This window comes from Odocoileus virginianus, chromosome 6 (genome assembly GCF_023699985.2).
Source record: "Odocoileus virginianus isolate 20LAN1187 ecotype Illinois chromosome 6, Ovbor_1.2, whole genome shotgun sequence".
NCBI lineage: Eukaryota > Metazoa > Chordata > Mammalia > Artiodactyla > Cervidae > Odocoileus > Odocoileus virginianus.
Window position 1 is genome coordinate 50,085,030 of NC_069679.1, and position 16,709 is coordinate 50,101,738.

At 38.9% G+C, this 16,709-nt stretch overlaps 1 protein-coding gene and 1 long non-coding RNA gene across 3 annotated transcripts in view; one reads left to right on the forward strand and one right to left on the reverse strand.

Annotated features, from left to right (window-relative positions):
- FBN1 (fibrillin 1) overlaps window positions 1–16,709 on the forward strand; it is a 257,163-nt gene that overhangs the window by 210,511 nt on the left and 29,943 nt on the right. For both annotated transcript variants that reach the window (XM_020888719.2, XM_070469329.1), the window contains 10 exons: window positions 415–531; window positions 1,376–1,504; window positions 2,077–2,196; window positions 4,581–4,706; window positions 9,442–9,591; window positions 9,920–9,985; window positions 10,248–10,364; window positions 12,135–12,254; window positions 13,791–13,913; window positions 15,211–15,342. In XM_020888719.2, the coding sequence (XP_020744378.1) occupies window positions 415–531; window positions 1,376–1,504; window positions 2,077–2,196; window positions 4,581–4,706; window positions 9,442–9,591; window positions 9,920–9,985; window positions 10,248–10,364; window positions 12,135–12,254; window positions 13,791–13,913; window positions 15,211–15,342 (1,200 nt within the window). The remainder of the gene's footprint in view (window positions 1–414; window positions 532–1,375; window positions 1,505–2,076; window positions 2,197–4,580; window positions 4,707–9,441; window positions 9,592–9,919; window positions 9,986–10,247; window positions 10,365–12,134; window positions 12,255–13,790; window positions 13,914–15,210; window positions 15,343–16,709) is intronic.
- The window catches only part of LOC110134318 (uncharacterized), a 44,073-nt gene continuing 28,699 nt past the window's right edge, over window positions 1,336–16,709 (reverse strand). Inside the window, exons 4-6 of the long non-coding RNA XR_002313015.2 lie at window positions 8,878–8,980; window positions 8,214–8,267; window positions 1,336–1,581 (exon numbers count right to left, since the gene is read on the reverse strand). This is a non-coding gene — a long non-coding RNA (uncharacterized lncRNA). The remainder of the gene's footprint in view (window positions 1,582–8,213; window positions 8,268–8,877; window positions 8,981–16,709) is intronic.

Sequence of the window (16,709 nt, forward strand, 5' to 3'; positions counted from 1 at the left end):
GGCTGAAGTTTGCCAGAGGTGGCAGCGAATCAAGACCCAGATGCGCACAGAAGTTTCCATTTCCAAGTGAAAATATTTGAGAAAAGTGGCAAGGGTGGAGAATTCTAGAAGTAAATAGAATAAAATAGTTCTTGTCCAGTTCTCATGTCCTTAGCTTGCCTCCTTTCACATGCCAACCAAGGAAAGGATTTTCTCCCAAGGCTTAGAACCTTGCCTTTTGCTAGTTTCTCACAGGGAGCTGCCACTGCGGGAACTCACACCGACATCCAATCTAGAAATTCTCAGCCGATGCACAACACTTTGTGAGCTCTAAAATGCCTTTTAACCCCAGGTGACCATATTCCCCCTTCTTCTGTTCATAATTATATTTTCCCTTTGTTCCTTTCCTTTTCCCTTTTCCTTTGTTCCTGCTAGACATAAATGAGTGTGAAAGAGATGCCTGTGGGAATGGCACTTGCCGCAACACTATTGGTTCCTTCAACTGCCGCTGCAATCACGGTTTCATCCTCTCCCACAACAATGACTGCATAGGTATGTGTGCCAAACCGCCAACCACCAGAGGAAGGCAATTTCACGTGTGTCTTTGTAATCAGCATCATCTCCAGCGTGCCGGCTATCGTTTTTAATATAAACCATTTTAGATGTGACAATTGGTTAAGAGTTATATGCTAATTAAGTAACTAATAATCAGTAATGTGCTAATTAAGTGTCAAATACAGTTAGGACATCTATGACTTTTATTAAAATACTCATTAGCAGCTATAATTTTTATGTCTACTATGCTACAAATTAAATACATTTCAAAGTAAATTCAATATATCTTAAAACATATAAAAATGATCCTTTGTAAAGAAATTACATAATTCAGGAACAGTGTGGACCTACTTGTCTAGGTGTTTCATTGTAGCCTCTCTTCAAAGAAGTAAATTATTGAAGCTATAAAATTCTTCCTATAAAATATGCTGTACTATTCACAAGCAAGGGTGAGGAACCAAATTTTGTTTTGTGCAAGAGGCCACTTTTATATACTTCTGATTGTAAGAATAGTTAATAATACTCTCAGCTGTATTGTGTATTAGTAATTCAGTTTTAACCTTTAAAAATGAAACCTACAGGATGACCAAAGTGAAACTCAGATAAAATCCTAACATAAATTATCAATCAAATTAGTAGAATTATTTCATCTTTAAAGTTTTGATAGGTAAATAAAGCCAGGTCTGTTGTTATAAACTAGATCAGAAAGGAATTTCTTAAGTTTGAGCCAGCAAAGGCTACTGAAATTCAGAATAAGCATTTTTCCCTTTAAAGGTTTTGGTCATTGATGGGATTATGACATTTTTCTTTGGAATATATCAAAGGATGTTTTCCTTGGCAGATGTTGATGAATGTGCAACTGGAAATGGGAACCTTTGCAGAAATGGCCAATGTATCAATACAGTGGGGTCCTTCCAGTGTCAGTGCAATGAAGGCTATGAGGTGGCTCCAGATGGGAGGACCTGTGTGGGTGAGTGCTGCTTCAGAAAGGATCCGAGACTGCGCCAGGAATCACGCAGTCTGTATCACAATTCTTCCTTCAGAAGCCTGGAGGGAAAAGATCAGAATAGAATTACCCTAATGCTGCCTGTAGGTGTATATGGTATATGTAGTACTCTTCCCCTTTAAGTTTCTGTACTTACAGAAAACAGTTACAATATTACAACACTCAGTGTGACAGTTGAATTATCCTATAAACAATTGTAATTCCCTTTCTTTTTTTCTTCCACATAGCTTTGTAGTAAGCTCTTCTATAAGCTGCTAGGTGCCCTCAAAAATCTTCATAGCCATTCACTTTTTAAATGCTGTACTTTTCTGAAAATATTTAATTTTCTGTAGATCAAATAAAGTATGGCTGTTACTTTGCACACTTCCAAAAGCTGATAAAGCTGATTTTTATTGAGGTGTTAATTGTTTTCATGGTGGAGTTTTGGGGCTTTGGATTTATCAATTAGATTTGATTCCAGTGTCTCTGAATTTTAATTGCTTGATGGAAATCATGCCAGTGGGAAACCCTTTCTTCTTTTTCCCTTTTCTTTGCAGATATCAATGAATGTCTCCTAGATCCCAGAAAATGTGCCCCGGGCACCTGTCAAAACTTGGATGGGTCCTACAGATGTATTTGTCCACCTGGATACAGTCTCCAGAATGACAAGTGTGAAGGTAAGAGGGCTATCAGTAGTTGGAAATGAGCAGTATTGGTTACCTCATTGACATTATCAGAGTCAAATTTTTGAGATGGTGTAATGGCGTCTTCATTTTGCAATACTTTATCAGACAAATCCAAGGGTAGGGTGTGACTCATGGGCTCATAATTAGATGGTGAGACAAGAACATCTAGTTCCCGGGCTAATCTCCGATGAAGCTGATTTGCTCTGTGTACTTGGGTATGATCCTTCTCCAGTGTGTTTTTATGCAGCTTATAAAAAGTCCTGAACTACCTGTTTTTAAGTGCCAGTGGGTTGCAACTAAAAATAGCTTCCTGAGTCCAGTTAAAATCTTTAAGTGATCACATTCAAGGTTGGATGAATGTGGCTATGTAATTTGTCATTGTTGTTTTGACTTGTAGAGTGGTAGAAATATATAACTACAAATAAATTCTCAGCAAGTTTTATAGTACTGCATTCCTCAATACATGTATCATTGCATTAAATGAAAGACATTAATTGTCAGAAATTCATGAATAAATAGGGTGAAAAGAACTTTTAAGAAGTCACCTAGTCCATGCTCCCACCTTTAAACAAGTCTGTGTCTAATCCCTAATGAGTAAGAATTGTCCACTTTTAATATAATCAATGAGAAATGTTTATTATATATCTAATTTAAACCTCAAAGGATAATATTCTAAGTGAAAACATCAAAATTAGACCTAAATACAAATTACTGTGTAATTTTACTTCTATTAGAGGTCAGCATTATTCCCTCCATGATTAATGCAAAATTACCCCTAAATGAACAGAATGAAAATATATAGAAAAAATGATTTTCAGAATAGTCAATAAATGTGTTCATTCTAAATCTTTGTCCCTACCCTTATGAAGCTGGCACCTACAGTTTGATTTCTACCACAGGAGAATCATAACAACAAAAACAAGAAAAAAAGGAAACATCTGAGCATTTTTACAAAAGTTGACTTTTAAGAAAAGATTGGACGTGGGGGTGGAGGGAGTGTAGGGATGGAGTAATTCAGTCATCATCAGCTTTGTTCGTTCACATTTGTTCAGATTTGTTAGTTAATAAACCACAGGAAGCATGATGCAGTTATATATGTGACATAACATGAAATGATGAAGAGGCTGGTTTTATACTGTACAGAAAGATAATCACTTTGCACTGCACATTTCTAGAATATCTATTGTGTGGTATTTACAAAACTAAGTCAAGATAACAAAGTTAATTTCTTAACTTCCCTTTACTTGAACCTCATGGGAATAAAGTTGTGTAATGCAAATACATTTTGGTGTGGGTAGAACTTGTACAAACCTGAAGATAAAGAGTCCCAAGATATAAGAGATAATCTCTTTTGTTGGAAAAAAATATTTCCATTAAAATAGCATGGCTGAGAATCAAGACTTACCTCTTTTTCACTACAAATCCCTGCTGAAAGTCAGGGGAAAAAGATGGGTAAGCCTCTTGGAAAGAGTGGTCATACTTTTTCCATAAGTAGGGTCATCATATACTTGGCTCACCAAATGAAGACAGTTTTGACCAGCACTCACTATTCATGAGTCCAGGTCAACAGGCATTAACTAGGACTCTCCCAGGCAAACTAGGGCATACTCAAGCCATTCAGGATGCAGACCATCCTTAATTACCCCTTTATAGTAAATAAGGTATACTAATATGTTCAAGGAAACATGCCACAATTAAGTGTCAAACTCGTATTATCTAGACCATAAAAAAAAAAAACTATAGTCTTTACATGGAAGATATCTTTGTGTCTTCAGAAAAATCACACTGCAAATGAGAAATAGGAGCCTCATTTCCTGTGATGTCTTTAGTTTGTATTGCATTAGGATTATTTTCACAAGTATTAGTGTCCTTGTAAAAGTCACAGTTTTAGGTTGATAGCATAGGCTACTGGGGAAAACACTGTGGATGGGTGGAGAGGAACAAATTTGCTTCAAAGGCCTAGATCTCCTGCTGAGTAACTCATTGTTAAAATAATTAGAATTTCAGAGCATCTGCTTACTTTTTAATGAAGTCAGACCCTAGAGTTTCTTGCTCCTTCCCAGTTGAGGGTAGTACGAGATTACTGCAACTTTTCTAATTATCTAATAAACTCAATCTGGGTAAAAGATGTTTCTCACTGCATCCCAAAAAAGGCACTTGCAGAGTCCATTTTTATGATAAGAACCATCAAAACTAGTTTTTTAAAAGTCATCACAACCTAAAGTCCACTCCCAGCATTGTGATACAGGAAAAATCTTCATTATTGGAAGAATTTTGAAACTCAGTTAGGCTTTGTGCTTTTACATTGTGCATTTAATATCTGACAGTGTCTCTATTGTGTTTTGACTTTGTTTGACACTTGTACTTTTTTTCAGATATTGATGAATGTGTTGAAGAGCCAGAAATCTGTGCCTTGGGCACGTGCAGTAACACTGAAGGCAGCTTCAAATGTCTGTGTCCAGACGGGTTCTCCTTGTCCTCCACTGGAAGAAGGTGCCAAGGTAAGTGCTTTTGACTTTTGGCTTTAGACTTTCATTACTCTGTGTTTATTTGTTGTGGTTTTATTTTTTTTAAACATGGCAAAGCTTTGATTCTCTGTAAAAGAGAAGATGGAGTGTTTTCATTCACCCAGAGGTCTAATGATTACCATATGTCAGAAAGTTCATTTTTACTTTTGAGGTTAAAAACTCATCCATCATGTTATGGTTGCTGGTACAACAACTGTCCTGGCACTTTAAACCTGCCTCTCCCCCTGAGAACACAGATGCTGACAGGTCAGTCAGCAGGGGATCAGCCATGAGCCACTGAACACGGGAAAGCCTGGAGAAGTTCATTTACAAGTTCTCTGCCTCAGAAGAGGTAACCTGTGTAAATGTGAGCCAAAACCTAGACTTTCAGACAGAAAAATGCAGATTAACTCATGTGCTCCCAGGATATAGTGCCCATCTCTTACATCACAAGTTTTCTAAGAAAACAGAAAAATAAATGTGAACTGACCAGGATTCTTGCTGGCCCATAGTCTGTTTTCAGGAATAACATTTGTGAACTTCAAAAAAAGTCAAAAGGGGAGCCTGAACTTATGCATGACAGAGTTTATTATGTCTCAGAAAACTACTTGCTGCCAAGTCGCTTCAGTCATGTCCAACTCTGTACGACCCCATAGATGGCAGCCCACCAGGCTCCGCCGTCCCTGGGATTCTCCAGGCAAGAACACTGGAGTAGTTTGCCATTTCCTTCTCCAATGCATGAAAGTGAAAAGTGAAAGTGAAGTTGCTCAGTCGTGTCCGACTCTTAGCAACCCCATGGACTGCAGCCTACCAGGCTCCTCCGTCCGTGGGATATTTCAGGCAAGAGTACTGGAGTGGGGTACCATTGTCTTCTCCGAGCGCTTAGTTTTTACTAAAGAAGGCAATTGTATATGTCTGTCTACTTATACACACTAGTTTAATGAATTCAGGACCAAAAAAAAAAAAAAAAACCACATGCAAACACACATATCTACCCCACAACCCCTACCCCATTCCAGTGGGTTTTTTGTTGTTGTTTTATTGTTCAGGATTTTTTCTTGGTTGTTTTCTTTTGTTTTACTTTTGTATTACCAAGTAAAAGGCAATGGATGTTATTTAAGATTCCAAAAATTGGGCTTTAGGGATCACAGCCTTGTCATTTATAGCCTAGGGCAAGTCATTTATAGCCTAGGGCAAGTCATTTAATCTTTTGGAAGCTCAATTTTCTTCTTTTTAAACAATAAGAATACCTACCCAAACAGTCTTATTGAATACATGACAAAGCTTTGTTCATTTCTGAGTCTTTCATAGACTCTTATTACTGTTATTCTAATTGATTAACCTTTTACTTTTCAACTGGTCATCTTGTCATGTAATATTTAGGGATGTGAAGGGGGAGCATTGAGAATTCTCTGTTGGTTTGATCTTGTAGGTAGCTATCAGAGCCCCATGTGGATTTCTGGGTTGTGGGTGGAGCAGTGCTTGATGCAAGCAGATATTCTGTCTGTTTGATGCAGACCAGCCAGATAAATTCTAGCTCTTGCTCCTTTGTTTTTGTGTGCCTTTGGCTTGGCCAGAGTTTGGAAGGAAAGTAGTGAGAAACCAGGTGTGAATCTGCCGATGTGGCAGGCCAGAGGAAATTCAGAGGCTATTAATTCAATTTGCACTGGCCTGTCACTGAGCAAGCTAACGCTGCAGGAAGACTCAGCCCAGCTGTGAGCAGCCCTGCCACAAGCTCAGCTCCAAGAGGTAGAGCCAGGATTGAGGAATGCGAGCAGGCAAAGTGACTTTTGTAGCTCTGATGAAATTTCAAAGGCCATTAAGGGTGCTTCACAGATGCACTGGTAAACAAGTATCCTAGCAAGCCCTCGTTAAAGGATGCGGGTGCATACAAACTCTTTCCCAGTGCCGGGCACCTTTGATTAAAACACCAATTCTAGAGAGTGACCACAAAGCCAATGTAAATCTCCCACAGGACACAGATTTTGCTAGAGCCAGGGAATTAAGAGCTTTGTTTTTATTATAAGATGGCAAATTAGGAGTCAAGCTTCTATTGCCCATAAAATTAGAAAATTCCATAGAAGAGAACCATGGATAATGTTTTTGAAGGAACAAATGGGATCTAGGACTCAGGTGAACAGACTCTGGCACCTGAAGGCCACAGAGGTAAGTGAGCCACACCTGCAATAGTTAAGTGAAGGCAGTTTGTCACTTTGGCTCACTCTAAACTTCATACCTAGATTTTTTTCTGGGGTGAGTGATACAGTGGTGCTGGGGAGGTGGGCTGGGGTATCGAACAGGGTCAGTAATAAAAGGAAAAGAGAATGAGAACAGACCAATATTAGAACATGCATGTATCCATGTTAAAGATACATTTCAAGCTAGAAGACAGAGGAAAGAACTGAGTTTTGATATGCTTGTTGAGATTTTTTTTTTTTTGAGTAGTCATTAAATTATATCTTAAGATAGTTATAGGCATAAATAATAAAAATAGGACGAGTAAACACAAAATGCTGTATGTGACAATGGACTTGAGGAGTAAAGCAAATTCTGGGAGGAACGTGAGGAAGCCATGAGACATGCCTGCAATTCAGAGACATATTTTCCATGCCAGGTGTCAGTAGTAATAAACCTAATATTTTGATTTCTGGGGGGAAAAGAAAGCAAATTAAAAGGTATGCTTTAAGAAACTAGTTTGTAAAATCTTGAAGCTTCTCAACAGAGACAACATTTGCATAGAGGAGATGCTGCAGGATAAGGATCAGCTTTTATTGCTCTTCACCTTCAGAAGAGTAGTTTGCAAAAAAGGTGACTGTTAGGTCCCCACCCATAACAAATGTGAAAATGCTGTAGACCCCAGAGAGATCATTTATCTGAAGAATTGTAGCCATGATGAGTTCAACAAGTTCATTGCAAAGGCCAACTGTATTTGACTTATTGGAGCCTGGTAAATATGGTTGGCTGATACTTTAATTCATGAAAATTTTCCTGCTGTGATCTTTTGCAACTCAGTTATTCTCACTTTGTCTCATTAAAACAGTAAAATTGTCTTAACTGAAGTCATAAATGGCTCTAATAATTTGCTACCTGGACTTGAAAACATTGACAGGAGAGAGCAGACCTGGTCATTCATAAAGAAAGGGCTATTGTGCAAAATGGAGCTGAACACATTTCCTTAAAACCTGCAGATTTCAGCATCTGTGTGACTCAGACTCTGAGTTTGCAAAACTTTGGAAGTCAAATTTGAGGGCAAACGCACTCCAGGCTCTTGGATGAGCTCACTTTTTAGAGTCACCCAATTTGCTCTATAAGAAATGGAAAAGTCAGTTTCCAAAGCTATGTCAAGCAACATTGGAGAATTTTGTAGGACCTAGATCCCAATCCCATGCTCCATGTTGGAGTTGCCAAGAAAGAACTGATGTTAAGGAAATATATTCTTTAAAATAACAAATAAGTAAATTTTAATAAAATCAAAGTATATTAAACATACAATTTATGTACCTCAAAACACTGATGTTTTCTGCTTCATTCTTTAGTTTTAAAGCACAAAATAACCTAAAAAGAAGCATAAATTTCAGTTTCAAAGATTACCCAAAGTCAGTAAAATCTGTCATGTATAAGCTAAAATTTATGTTTACCAAACAAAAATGTTATTATTCATTACTGTGACAGAGTAATATATAGGTTTACATTTTTTCTCACTTAAAAATACATTAATGTAATTAGAAAGAACCAATTCTTTGGTTTTTTCCTTTTTTATACTGTAATATTAGTGGTATAGTAATACATTAAAGTTGTAATGAAGTCAAAAAAGAAAGAAATACATCCTTTGAAAGGATGATTATTCTCCTTCACATCCACCTATCTTCCTGTCCTCTTTACCTTCCCTCTCTCTGTTGAGCCAGACAAGCTTCTGTGTGTGTGCAAGTGTGTACACACATGTGCATAAAATCTGCAGAAAACCTCACATATATTTTGTAGACAGAAACTGAAGAGCTGCTTCAGTGAAATATCATTGAGTTGTATTTTTGCCAGTCCACAAAACTGGCACATCTTTATTTGCTCTATGCCTGGAATCTGGGGTTTTGTCTCCAGGGCTTAGGCGACACAGAATACACAGCGCAGTGTGTGATATCACAGTGAGACCTAGAGCTGGGAGAGCTACCTTAACGTAGAGTGCTCACTAAATGTTAGTCCATCTCTGAATGTCCCCATCCTGAAGTCACTGATGATGACAGCACTGGATTCACAGCAGACTGCTTCGGAACCTTGGATAAAATGAAAAGAAATAATAAGGTAAAAGTCACACAGATGTGTTCTTCAGATCATACTACAAAGGTTATTTATCACTTTAAGGATCTCAGGCTTCTCTGGTGGCTCAGATGGTAAAGAATCTGCCTGCAATGCAGGAGACCCAGGTTCGATCCCTGGGCCAGGAAAATCCCCTGATGGATGGCATGGCAACTCACTCCAGTATTCTTGCCTGGTAGAATCCCATGGACAGAGGAGCCTCGCGGGCATGTGGGGTCACAAAGAGTCAGACACAACTGAGCAACGAACTGTTTCACTTAACAGTCTCAGCTCAGCTACTTTTATAGTCACTTTAAAAGAATGACTTTAGTCATAAGAAGAGATCACATTTAACAGAGTGGATTATTTCTTACTCAATGTTATACAATAATGACTTAGCAGGAAAGCCACTGAGGGGTGTCTTGAATTTTTGCTGCAGATTTACGAATGAGCTACTGTTACGCGAAGTTTGAAGGAGGAAAGTGTTCATCACCCAAATCCAGAAATCACTCCAAACAGGAATGCTGCTGTGCCTTGAAGGGAGAAGGCTGGGGAGATCCCTGCGAGCTGTGCCCCACTGAACCCGATGGTATGGCTCCTGTCTGCATCTCTTTGGGCCATTCACAGTGCAGGCTGTAAGGCTGCAGGCTTTCAGAAAATAAGACAATTTAAGTATTAAGTCCAATTGAAATGTTCACTAAGATTATTTTATCTTAGGAGCGAGGTGGTTATTTTTTTCTGATGTATGTTATGACTCGAAGCTGCCCAAGTAGTAGGTACCCCAGCTCTGAGAGCTTTGTTAACTTTCTCTGGTTTCTGGACTTGGATTGTTCATCGTGTTCCAGTATGTGCAGCCTCCACACGATATTTGCTAAATGCCATTGCCACCCATTAACGAGGGTTCATCTCCACCACAGAGGCCTTCCGCCAGATCTGTCCCTATGGAAGTGGCATCATCGTGGGACCCGATGATTCAGCAGTTGGTGAGTGGCTTGCGCTGGACTCAGCATTTTATAATATTCTCAACCAGTCTCTTCCTTGTCCTTTCTCTTGCTGTTATTTCTCCACATTTATCTTGGTAAATGAAGCCCTATTTTTTGGTCTTTTCATTTAGATACCAATTATATTTTTATATTGTATGTTAATATTACATTTTATCAACTAGACACTGAAACAATCATAATATCCCTTTGTGTTTCTAAAAAGTTACTTTGTTGTTCACTGTTTTTTCCTCCTATGCTTAAGACATGGATGAGTGCAAAGAACCCGATGTCTGTAAACATGGGCAGTGCATCAACACCGATGGGTCATATCGCTGCGAATGTCCCTTTGGCTACATTCTGCAAGGGAATGAATGTGTGGGTGAGTAATAAAGTGGCTTCTTCTACAGAGATGTTACAAATCGGAAATTAAGCAATTCAGCATTCACACAAGGATATATAAACACCAGGATGAGACAGAAATAAGTTTTATTTACTCATTCATGTATCATTCATCTAGCAATACTGGCTGGGTGCCTGCCAGGTACCAGGCACTATGCCTGGTTTTTTGGCTACACTAGTGAACCAAGCCAACAGGATCCTTCCTTGATTGGATCTTACAGTCTGATTGGACCTTACAGTCTGATGAGGAGGTCACTGAACACATCTGAAGAGATGGTAAAAAGGACAGCATTATAGTGAAAGCCTTTATGAAATTTAAAAAAAAAAGTAAATTGTCATAATCTTATTCTCTCAGTATGGAAAACACAAAATTTACCCAGATTTTGTTACACTTAGTACTGTGAGAGGCTGCCTACCCAGGGTATCCCCTTGTATTAGCCCCCTTATTAAAATTTCAAAGAATGGCTCCTGTGACTGACCTTTGACCTCTTTTATCTAAGAAATTCAAAACCATTCAATGTAACCTAAATTAATAATGGCATAAATGCTGAGGGTTTGTCTGTATGCATTAGAAAATGTTCTTTCTATACAGGGCATCAGGGTATGTGGTTTTTACCCACAGCCATGGCTGTGGGAACTTAAGCAAGTTTTTCAGCCCTCTAAGATTCAGAATATAATAAATATCATGCAGATGGATTAAAATATTTCTAATTACCTTACAACTCTAAAAATCAATGATAGTGTGATTTTTATTAACTTGAAAGAGCTGTAATATTCCTGACCGTGAAATGCAATTTCATAGCAGAACAAAAGCAAAGTTGCCAGTGTTTTCTGTTCAATATCTTCAGTTAGTGCTACGATATATGTGAGAAATACGCCTCCTCACCAGGGTCTCTCAGCCCTGCCCTCTTGCCCTCACTTTCTGACTTCAAAACCTAACATGAGACACAGCCCTCAATAATAATTCATCACTTTTCTGTGCTCTTGACAGCTGAGATAGCAATGTTATTTCTCTGGAATGTTCCTTTCCCAAAGGAAGGTATTCTCCCCAAGAGATATGTCAGAATAAGAACAGTCAGTATTCTAGGTGGATGGATTAGGAGACATATATTTTTTAGACTTCCTTGGTAAGACTTTTCTCCACAGTTGTTTAGAGAGATCATACCCTAAACATATTTCTTTCTAGCCTTTCTTCTGCCTAATGGAAGCCATCTGGTTTCCACAAATTCAACAAAATCTACTTGACTCTTGACTTTATCCAGTGTCTCAATTTTGCTTAACCTCTGGTCTCTTATTTTGCGTAAGTTTAGTCTTCTATTTTATATCTGGCAAAAGTCCATCATGTTTAAGGCTTCTTGGAGAATGATGTAATGTAGGGCCAAACTGGAGGTGTATTTCTAACATTAAGTAAGCAAAAACTTTTGACTTGTAAGAGAAGCCTTGTTTTAACCCTTTGAGCATCTGTTCCCAGTAGATGTATTTCATAACATAGGAGGCTGGAGACGCCCACAGCAAAGAGCACAGTTAGGGATAAGAAGCCTGGGTACTGTTACTGCCACTTAGCAAGTCAAATTTCACAGCTGTAAATCTGTGGTCATAAGATACGCACTCCTCTCTTGCAAGCACAGAATGAGAATGAACCAAAATGTTAGAGATCAAAGTACTCCGCTGGAGTTTGAAAGGTACTATGAGTCCAAGTCCATTTTCTCTCAATTCATCATATTTTGACTACACTTCTGATCACTTGCAGACACTGATGAATGTTCGGTAGGCAATCCTTGTGGAAATGGAACCTGCAAGAATGTGATTGGAGGTTTTGAATGCACCTGTGAGGAGGGATTTGAGCCTGGGCCAATGATGACTTGTGAAGGTAAGCCTCTTAAACATAGGATAGTTGGTTGCATGTTCTGATCATAGGGATAGTAGTTGGTTGATTATAGTTCTTAGTATTAAATACCACCCAGAGTATATAAAATAAAGAAAATCTGGGCCATGTCATCATTTCTTCTCTATGTGGCCTCCTCTCTGCAGAAAGTATCTGAAAAAGATGTAGGTGGTTCATGGCCCAGGTGATGCCGTATCTCATGCAGAGTTCTTCTTGGGGTCTCTACTACCACTAATATTTGAATATAACACCTGCCCTGTCTCCTATCCTCTTTTTTATTTTGTCTCCCCTTTTTCCCACTGTATCCTATACACCCTTTCTTTTTCTTTTCTCTTCAATGAAACTACACACTAAGATTAACACCAATATCCTCTCTCTCTCTGGGGGCAATCACTGCAAAAGAGGCTGTCGGTACTCTGTCAGCAACAGCCAGTATGTCTGGTAGGATGCAGGGAAAGAAAGGCAATGGAGGGAGTGTCTAGAATAGCAGCTCTCAAAGGGTGGTCCCTGGATCAGCCACATCAGTGTCACCTGGGAATTTGTTAGAAATACAGATTTTCAGGCCTGGTCCCAGACCTCCTGAATCAGACACTCTAAGGGTGGGACCAGCAGCCCTCCAGGTGGTTCCAATGCGCTCTTAAGTTGAGACCACTGGTTTAAGAATGAAGGTGAGGAGATGGTACAGTGGGTATTAAGGTGAGCTTTTCATTAGAGATATTATCTATCAATACTCCTTATCAAAGATGTTGGTGAATCTTTAACGGCTGTGACTAGATCATGATGTGGGATCTCACAGATGTTTTTGTCAGAATCGTTGGCCTTAGGGAGAAATGTGGTAATCAAGATCTGTTTTAACCCTGATTTTCTGAACCACATTCTGATGGTTCCAAACTATGCAATCTACAGAAACCACTTTTATCTATTAATCTATTACTATTATTCCTATTTGAGGCTATAACTTAAGCCTCAGTATGAACTAAATACAGTATCTCTCTAAGTGTAAAATTATTCAGAATACTTTCTTGGGCATGAGAATCACTGTTACTTCATAGGAGCCTCTTTTATCTGGAGAAGGGGAGGGGTTAATGATACTGGGGGTTCTGGCTGTTCTCACAGCAGTTGACTTAGCAGTTATTCTGGCTAAATGGGGTAAAACTGATCCCGATTTCATTGTGACTTTAGGGAGTGGTAACTTGTCAACTTGAGACTTCAAAGCCAGCATTTCTGAAAAGTTCCCTATATGTTGGATGACCTATAATTTCTCATCTGCCTAAATAACAATAATTATACCAGCACAATAAGTATAAACTTAGATTGTGCTGGAAGAACCAAGTAGGTGTATGATCACCCTACTTAGGCCAATTATAAAATAACCAACTCATTTTATAATCCTGGAAATGCAGAGACTGCTTGGTCCTTCCATGTTTATGACAATGAAACATTGCAACTTTTGGTAAAAAGTATATTCCTTTTTTGGTTGAGGCTTATGATCCATTATTCTCTTCCTACCTTCTTCTGCAGATATAAATGAGTGTGCCCAGAATCCTCTGCTCTGTGCCTTCCGATGTGTAAATACTTATGGGTCATATGAATGCAAGTGTCCTGCTGGATATGTTCTGAGAGAAGACAGAAGGATGTGCAAAGGTGAGATATGCATGTTCAAAGTCATCTAAGCCAGGGTGTTCTAACTCTGTCTATGATGGGAGATGTCCCTCCAAAGCATCCGCTAGTAGAGAAAGACTGGAAATTGGGGAACACTGATGTAGTCTATGGACAATATGACGGTTGTCATTGCTACATTTTCTCCTAAATTGTAGCTTAAAGCTGGGTTGAGGGTGGCACTGCAGACCCTTTTTAGTTCACCACACATTGCATGCCTATGACATGCCAGCCATTCTACGAGATGCAGAGATATAAGAGGGAAAAAAACGACTTCCCCACATATAAGAAGCTCAATATGAAGAGGCTGAGAGAGAGCTATAAATAATCATAGTATGATAACTAAGAACATGAGAACACAAGGAAGGAATGTGAATAATAAATAATCCCCATCACTATGGGATATTATATTCCAAGAATGGGGTAGCATATGGAGCTGGCTTGGAACAATTTCCTTTAAAAGTGCTTCCTGAACACCTGCAGTTGCCAAAGTAGTGGACTAAGCTCTGTTATACAAAGTTCGGTGAATCCTGGGGATCCTTGAAGAGCTCTGATTTGCTTCTCCCAAGTTCTTAAATGAGCAGATATCTGTTCTTTTCAAATGATTTACATAGAATTTTTCTTAAAGGTAGGAAGATTTCCAAAGCAAGAGCTCCATGTCACATGCAGGCTAAAGTTCAAATTTCTCAATTCAGATAACATAAAGGGGAAAGATAAAAAGAAGGAAATGCAATAGGACAGAAAGTAAAAAATGAAGAGCCACACTGTGCCAGAAAGAAGAAAATGGAGGGAAGACCTAGTAGAGAAGATATTTGTAGATGCCTGTCTTTTCCTCAAAGTATAAAAAACAGTCTTTCATTATTATATTTCACAATTATTCTAATATGTCATATTAATACTATGATATTAAGACATCATAAGCTGTATTATTTAAGCATTATATAGTGGAAGCACTGGTTTATTATTAGTTTGATAATGCTGTTATAATTATCATATTATGAAAGCTTTGTATAAGGCCTTTTTAGTTCAATTTGTCAAAACTAATTAGAAATCACACTTCCTGCCTTTGAAAAATTTATCAGCTAGAGAGAAATTTTTAAGTTCAAATGTGGTTAGAAGATGCCTTCCCATCTTAAGAGACAAGCTCCCAAGAATGTAAAAGGAAGTAGGTTAATGTTGAAATAGTGTCAGTAAAAACTGGTTACTTGATAACTGTCTTATATTTAAAGGGCAGGAAATTAAGGCTGCTCCTTTTATGAATTTGTACATTCTTTCTTTCCAGATGAGGATGAGTGTGAAGAGGGAAAGCACGACTGTGCTGAAAAACAGATGGAGTGCAAGAATCTCATCGGCACGTACCTCTGCATCTGTGGGCCTGGGTATCAGCGAAGGCCCGATGGAGAAGGCTGCGTAGGTGAGGGCAGCCCCATCAGAGGTGCTGAGTGAGTGGGATGCAGCAAAGGATGGGACGGACGAGGGCTCTGTGTCCTCGTGGATGCTGTCTTCTCCTTGGCCAAAGCCTTCTTGCCTCTCTTACCTCCTATCATGACTTTCTGTGGAGGCCTCCTTGCCTCTTGATTATCTATGAATTCCACCAGCAGCATCTTCTCTCCCTCTGAGCTGGCCTTTGAGTGCTTTGCTAGGTCCATTTTGCTGCCAGGATTAGAAGACCAGGTATTTCCTCTAGTCCCTTCCTTTATTGTTTACACTCCTTTGATGTTTTGGGTTCAGGTCTTCCCATTACATTGGAATGCCTCCCTACTGGCTTAACTTTGCTACTGCTACCCTAACATGGAGTACAGTTGTTCAGTAAATTTCACTAAGCCAGAAATATCACTAAACCAGTGGGATCTACATCCAGAGAAACTGGTCTTATCTAGATTGAGGCCCAGGCCCTGCTAGTTTTAAAAGCTCCCCAGGTGATTCTAATGTGGATTCAGCCTTGAAAAGCATAGTAGACCAGGGATTGGCAAACCACAGTCCTAGGGCCAAATTCAGCTCGCCAACCTACCACCTGTTTTTGTAAATAGACTCATTTTGGAACAGAGCTGTAACCATTCATAATTTTCCATGGCTGCCTTCATGCCACAGTAACAGAGCAGAATGGTTGCAACAGAGATCAAATGGCCTGCAAAGCCCAAAATACTGACTATATATTATACAGTAATGTTATAATATTACTGTTATTACAGAAACTTCCTGGCTTCTGCTTTAGTTAATAAAGAAAAAATACTAGAAAATTTCTACATATACCATTTCTCCTGTTGTCAGTCAAGAAGCTTAAGAACCATATTGTCCCCTTACTCTGTAAGATACAGATTTAAACAGAAGTTGAAGAGCAGACTTTAAGAGCATAGGAAAAGCATGTGGACTTATGATCACTCACTGGATCTTCTGTGAATAGTGATTCTCAGCCTCAGCTGCACATTGGAATCGCTTGGAGAGCTCAGGTCCCACCCTCAGATATTGGTTTAATTGGTATCAGGGTGGCCTTGGCATTGCAAATTTTAACCTGTTCCAACTCTCTGGCTCTCACAACAAGATCTCTGCCTCAGGGGCTTGGAATTATTCTCAGTGGGAATACCTAGGCAAATTACTTTATGATCTTTCAACTCTCCAGCTATCTCAATACTTTTTTTAAACTGGGGAGACTGAATTATGATTTATTATTCCTTAATACTGTTGAAGTACTATTATAGGCATAATCTACATTGCATCAGAAGATTAGTGTAGACAAACTCCCTCAGGTCAAAACTCACCATCACAGACATTATTCTAGTG